This window comes from Lolium perenne, chromosome 5 (genome assembly GCF_019359855.2).
Source record: "Lolium perenne isolate Kyuss_39 chromosome 5, Kyuss_2.0, whole genome shotgun sequence".
Taxonomy (NCBI): domain Eukaryota; kingdom Viridiplantae; phylum Streptophyta; class Magnoliopsida; order Poales; family Poaceae; genus Lolium; species Lolium perenne.
Genome location: NC_067248.2, coordinates 27,497,129 through 27,504,124, shown reverse-complemented (window position 1 = coordinate 27,504,124; position 6,996 = coordinate 27,497,129). Strand labels below are relative to the sequence as shown.

The 6,996-nt window shown below is 39.6% G+C and overlaps 1 protein-coding gene across 1 annotated transcript; it reads left to right on the top strand.

Moving 5' to 3' along the window:
* Positions 1–1,273: 1,273 nt before the first annotated feature.
* Positions 1,274–3,326, top strand: LOC139830979 (uncharacterized). Its single transcript, XM_071819788.1, has one exon. The coding sequence runs from the start codon at positions 1,340–1,342 to the stop codon at positions 3,233–3,235; it is 1,896 nt and encodes a 631-aa protein (XP_071675889.1). The 5' UTR covers positions 1,274–1,339; the 3' UTR covers positions 3,236–3,326.
* The last annotated feature ends 3,670 nt before the right edge of the window (positions 3,327–6,996 follow it).

Sequence of the window (6,996 nt, the reverse complement as noted above, 5' to 3'; positions counted from 1 at the left end):
GTAGTGGCGCACGACCACCAAGGTGCGCCACTATGTCAATCTTACGGCTAGGCCTTTTCCTAGTAGTGCGAGGTTTAACCATGTCCGCAACGCCTATCAACTGGCGGAGGTAGTGGTAGTGGCGGCGGTTTCCTCCATCGTGGTAGTGGTGGCATCAGCGCCAACGATTATTATGAGGGAGTGGCAGGAGAGGGAGTAGCTTGTGTGCAACTAACGGGTGGGCCTAGGGAGGTAACGAGTGGGACGCGCTCGGACGAGGACGTTGTCCGTGTGACCGCGTTCCTAGCACAAACATAGGCTGGAATGGGTCGCCACAGACAGTCCGCGACACTCGGTTTGTTTGGTTCGCGCCGCTGGACCGCACCTGTCAGTGTGAGCACGTTCAGATAGTCTCGATTTGTTTGCGTCGAGCCGCTGGAGATATCTTTTTAACATGCTAAACCTGGCGGTGATGGTGGTAGTGGTGGCATCATATATATACTCCATCAATTTAGATGAGGCCACTTAGTCTTGTCTTAACTAAGTTTATCCGGAAAATAATCAAATTTCACGATATGAAATTAATATATTATAAAACTACATATGAATATAAATTTAATGATACTAATTTGATACCCAATCCGTTTCTTGATATAAGCCATGTAGTTTTTGAAACGGAAATTAAAGAATACACATTGAGATCAAATCATCAGGTTAACACTAGATAATTGACGTGAGAAAATAGAGGGCTTCAAATAAAATATGAAAACATAAACTAATCCTTAAAAAATTGTCCAGGCAAGTGGTGAAACACAATATACCTTATATTTTAAATTTTTTCTCAAAATATTATATGGCTTATATCTAGAAATGGAGGCAGTATTGTATATGTCAACTGTTTTTTCATACTTTTTGGCCAAACTTACATTGAGTTTACTCACTCCGTCCGCAAATAAATGGACGTTTAACCTCAAAATTTGTCCTTAAAAGAGTGTACTCCTACCTTTCCTATGCATTTTAAAATAGCAAAACTTACTTCTCTCTCATCGTCTGGAAATCACACATAACAATATTCATCACATGTTACCTTCATTTTATACATGCTCTTAGCTACCTAAATGTAAAATAATTAAAGAAAAAAAAGATGTTAGTTTACATCTTTCCAATGCAATTGTCTATTTACTTGATAATATATCTTGAAAGATCCGTACATCCATTTATTTGTGGATGGAGGAAATAGGCTAAGATCTTGTATACGTATACCAAGGGAGGAGTAAAATGGCAGGCCGGCAGGGGAGATTGGAGACACCTTAGTGAGAGGATAAAAGAACACGAAAATAGTGTTGAGCATATTAGTAATATGAGCGATTGGAATGAGTTGAGAATTAGACTAGGAAATGGCCAAACCATTGATAAAGATTTGCAAAAGATATTCGCAAAGGAGAAAGAACGCTCGAAACAAGTTTTGCGAAGAATAATTGCTGTTGTAAAATACCTAGGAAAACGAAATTTGGCGTTTCGAGGATCTAGTGAGAAGCTTTACGATGACAATAATGGCAATTTCTTAGCGACTATCGAGATGATTGCTCAGTTTGACTTGGTAATGCAAGATCATCTTAGACGCATTGAAAACAATGAAATTCATCATCATTACCTTAGCCATAAAATTCAAAACGAGTTTATCTCTCTTTTAGCATCTAGTGTTACAAGTTCTATTATAAAGATTGTTAAAGAGGCCAAGTATTTCTCCATTATCCTTGATTGTACTCCGGATGTGAGTCATGAGGAGCAAATGACTCTACTTGTTCGGTGTGTTAATTTGTCAACTAAAAAGATGAAAATTGAAGAGTTCTTTCTAGGGTTCCTCAAGGTAAATGATACATCCGGGTTGGGTCTTTTTAATGAATTGCTTGAAGCGATGAAATCTTTTGGTCTTAATATAGATGATGTGAGAGGACAAGGTTACGATAATGGTTCAAACATGAAAGGGAAAAATCAAGGGGTACAAAGACGATTACTTGGTATTAGTCCAAGAGCGCTATATATGCCATATGCTTGTCATAGTCTTAATCTCACACTTTGTGACATGGCGAATTTGTGCGGTAAAGCAATTACATTTTTTGGCATTGTCCAGCGAATATATGTATTGTTTTCAAGTTCAACTAAAAGATGGAAAGTTCTTCTTGACCATGTTCCAAGTTTCACTCTAAAATCTTTGTCTAATACTCGTTGGGAGAGTAGGATTAAAAGTATCAAGGCTATAAGATTTCAAGCTCCAGAACTAAGGTCGGCTTTGTTAGAATTATCTAAATCTGGTGATGACGCCATGGCAAGAAGCAATGCTAAAACTTTATATGATGTTATTGGTACTTTTGAGTTTTTACTTAGCATGGTCATTTGGCATGATATTTTGTTTTACATAAATATGGTAAGCAAAATGTTGCAATCACCATCCATATGCATTGACTCAGCCTTGCAACAAATTGAGGGAACAATGGAATATTTTGATAAGTATAGAAGTACTGGTTTTTACGCTAGTTTGATTATTGCCAGAGAACTTGCAAACGATATGAAGATACAACCATCATTTCCAATTAAACGGCGTATTACTAGGAAAAAACATTTTGATGAAAGTGACGATGATGCAAACAATGAAGAGATTCTAGCTGCGGAAAAAGCTTTTGAAGTTGATTTCTTTTTTGTTATGGTGGACACAGCAAACACTTCATTAAAAAATAGATTTGAGGAACTTGGAGTTTTCAAAGAAATATTTGGGTTTTTGCTTAGCTCATCAAATCTGAAGTCATTGGATGACGTTGGGCTACAAAAGTGTTGCACAAAGTTTGCTAAAACCTTCTCTAAAAAAGATCCAATCTCCCATAAAGGAGTATTTGATGTTGACTCTAATGATCTTTTTTCTAAATTAAGAATGTTGCGAATGACCTTACCAGATGAACCAATGCATGCTGCGGAGATGTTTGAGTTTGTTAGAAGTATAAATTGTTTTCCAAACATATCTATTGCATATAGAATTTTATTTACCGTACCTGTGACAGTGACAGTAGCTTCAGCTGAAAGAAGCTTTTCAAAATTGAAACTGTTAAAAAATTACTTGAGGTCAGCAATGTCACAGGAAAGATTGAATGGTCTAGCTACGATATGCATTGAAAAGGGCCTATTGGATCAGATTAATGTTGATAATATTATCAATGACTTTGCATCAACAAATTTTAGAAAAAAAAAGCGCTTCACATAGTTGGTGCATTTGTCTATTTTGCATGTCAATACAAGATCCGAGTACAAGCTGGAGAGCGGGCTAGAGACCTGGAATGCAAGATGTGGAGAGCAAGCACAAATTTGAGCTAAAATGTTATAAGATCATGAGTAGATGTTTTGTGAGTTGAACACTGTCACCCATAAGATCATGAGTATTTTCTTGAGAAAAATAAAAAATTATGTCAAATGATTAAGTTTGTATTAAATTAAATATCAAAAATCATCTCTATTGCTTATGTACGGGGGCCTTTTTTTGTCTTGCACCGGGGCCTTGGAATGCTAGGGCCGGCCCTGGACGTACCTATCGGCCGGCTGCCGTGGAGGATGGGCTCGATGCGGAGACGCGAGACCACGGTGGTTTATTAGCAGTGGCGCTAAGATCGAGAGCGAGGAAGAGGCGCTAAGATCGAGAGCGAGGAAGAGGCCCGGGGTCGACCTCTCTGGGTTTATTAGCCGGCAAAACGCGTACAGCCGTTGGACTTCGGACTTTCCACTTCTCTTCCGGACCACACGTCAGCCGTGGCTGGTACTTCAAAATTAGTCTTTGCAGAGACTGGTTGCGCGGAAAACGACTGAAAGACAGGCCAAAACAAAATGAAGACAATTTTGAACACAGTGATTGCCCATAGAGTACTCTCTCTCCAGAGTCCAAATACATGATCGGGCTGCAGAAAAAAACACAGAAATGTGGCAGCGAACAGGAAGATGCCGTCGTCGTTGATGGAGAGCTCGGTGAGGAGAGTGATCACCGCGGACTCGTCAGCTTCATAAGGTCTGAGAGAGAGAGAGAGAGGGGAGAGAGAGAGAGAGAGAGAGAGAGAGAGAGAGAGAGAGAGAGAGAGAGAGAGAGAGAGAGAGCTGACAAAGCATCCTCCGCGCCGTCAATGTCAGCGACCAGTTCGTCGGCAGCTTCACCGGCCGCTGCACGCCTCATGGATGCCGTCAGGAACTCGGCGAGCTCAAGGTCAGCGACCGGCTCTTTGGCACAGATAGCACAAGATCTTCAATGTGCATTGTGTTACTCGAAAAAAGAAAAGATCTTCAATGTGCTTGTGCAATGATGGTGTTTTAAGGAACTTGTGTTGAATCCACTACAAAAAGGGACTTGTGCTGAAACCGCCTCAAGTGCTGTGCACCGATGAACAAGAAAAAGGTACAGTACAAATTGCTTCGTGAAAGGACAAGAGTACAAAGAGCGTCAATAAACTACCGGTCTGCTAAACATTTTTTCATGTTTTTATTACTTAAAATTCAAGCATTACACCCGGTCTCTGTATAATTAAGATACACACATCCGTATCAATCCACAAAACACAACTATAAAAGTCTAGTCTCATACGAAAGAAACAAAGAAAAGGAAAAACTAAGGCGAAGGAGGCCCAATATGATGATCACAGTGTCATCTATATTGCAAAAAAGTATCTCTAGTTGTATCCTTCAATCGTGTGAACACCTTCATAAAGAGATAGCGTAGTTGTGCATCGTTAAATAACATGCATAAGAGAAATATTTTTATTATTAAAAATCTTGTCATTTCTATATAGCCAAAACGACCAAATAACAGAAATCACTCCCAACACATCATTACGCCAATTGTCGAAAATATTTGCAATGCTACATGGAGTATAAGGTAGAACCTATCTGAATGAATAACCCTAAAAATATGGCAAATTTGCATTGGAAGAATAGGTATTTTATAGTCTTGTCATGATGATAAAAGACACACGTTTTGTTTCCCTGCTAGGTGCGCTTTGCAAGGTTATCCTTGATGAGAATTATCCCTCAACTAAGATACCACACAAACACCTTAGTTTTAAGCCGGATCTTCATCTTTCAAATTTTATTATTATTATCAACTCGTACATCAGGTTATTAAAGCTTTATACATGGATGCCACCAAAAATATATTATTCTCAGCAAGGTTCCAACGAAATACATAGGATCCCTGCATCAAATGGACCGAATCTAGACGCTGTAACAAGGAACTCCATGATGCTTGTCTAGGACCGTTGCGACTTCTTCTAAACGACACATTCGGCGGGGATGTCTCCAGCATTTTGGCTAGTGTATCACCTTTGTGTCGCACAATATTGTATAAAGCCGGCTATTATTCCTGAAGAGTAGCATTGCCAAGCCATTTATCCTCCCATAATCTAATTTCTTATCCATCTCTAATACAAAAATCCATATGAGAAGAAGACCTACTTCATCGCCCCAATGCCAGCCCAGAAATGAGAATTTTTAGGTTTGCAATAAACCCGAGACAACGTATTTGAGCCAATGTACTTTCCCCTGCGGAGGGGTAAGCAACTTGAACAACCATTTACCAAGATGGGCCCTATTTTTAGCCTCAAGGTCTTGAACTCCGAGACTTCCCTGATCTTTCGTGTGACATACCACACTTCATTTAGCCGGTCGATTTTTTCCTTTCTCATTATACCATTGCCAGAAGAATCTTGATCGAAAATAATCCAATCTTTTCAAGATACATTTTGACAATTGGATGAAAGATATCATATACAATATCATACTGCTTAGTATTGAATTAGTGAGAACAAATCATCCTCCCAGATTTTCCTTTCTAACTACTTAATCTGATTTGGAGTCGTTCCTCCACCATTTTCATTCAGCATTTGTAAGTCTCTGATACGTGCATTTTACATCATCAATATTGTTACATATATCTTTAGTTTTCGTTGATATTTGCCATCTTACATCATTATTTATGCATTTTTAGTCGCGGGACTTTCCTACAAAGTCCATTTTATTGGTATTTAATTTCTAGGAGGCAGAAACCCTCCTTTTTCCTATTTTATTGTTTCAGAGGCCTTTTGGACACCAAAGAGTCGAACGAAAAATAGTTGATCAGTTTTTCACCGGGAGAAAGACCGTGGGCCAAAGAATCACGCGAGGGGAGCCACGAGGGAGAAAAGAGGACAGGTGGCGCGCCCCCTACCTGGGCACGCCACCTATGCCCGTTTTCTCTTGAGTATCGTCTCGGGTCCCCCTCGCCTCCGTTTCGTCTAAAAACCTAAGCCATATTTTTCAAAGATTTATTGAGGCAGCGGCGGAGGCGAAAGTCCTGTCCTACTCCGGGAGAGGGTAGATCCTGCCGCACCGGTGCCTCCGATGAAGGGGTAATCTCCACCATCACCATCACCACTCCTAGTTGACGTCTCCATCGGCACCATCAGCATCACCATCATCATCACCATCACCATCTACGAGATCGACTTCATCACCCTCATAGTTTGTGTCTAATTGAACCCTGGATATTGTTTTAAGGGCTAGTTGCATGTTTGTGATTGGTACTTTGTCTTTATTTGGTGGAGATATTATATATTCATATTTTGTTGCAATCATTATGCCTCTGGTCCATATCATATTTGACACTTGTGAGTAGTTCCCCTTGTTCCTGAGGGCATAGGATGATCTGACTATGATTCTATATGGTGTGCAATGAGTATTTGATCAAGTTTTCTGTCTTTTATTTTGTTCTATGATGGTTTTATGCGAACGTCGACTGCATATTACTTCACCTATATGAGCTTATATGGCTTCGCTTTAATGTAATGATGAGTGTTGGAAGGGACGGAATGACAGAAACCGTTTTCCAATATTTTGAGTTGCATTAGAAGGGTTTATATCGGGGACCAATGATCTAATTGTTATGGTGAGACATTTATGTCTTAATGATTCCTATACTTTTACATGAAAATGGCTCTTAGACCCATCATAAGG

Bases quoted from the DNA above. Each gene is read 5' to 3' on its own strand.
- LOC139830979 (XM_071819788.1), top strand. From the start codon at position 1,340: ATGAGCGATTGGAATGAGTTGAGAATTAGACTAGGAAATGGCCAAACC.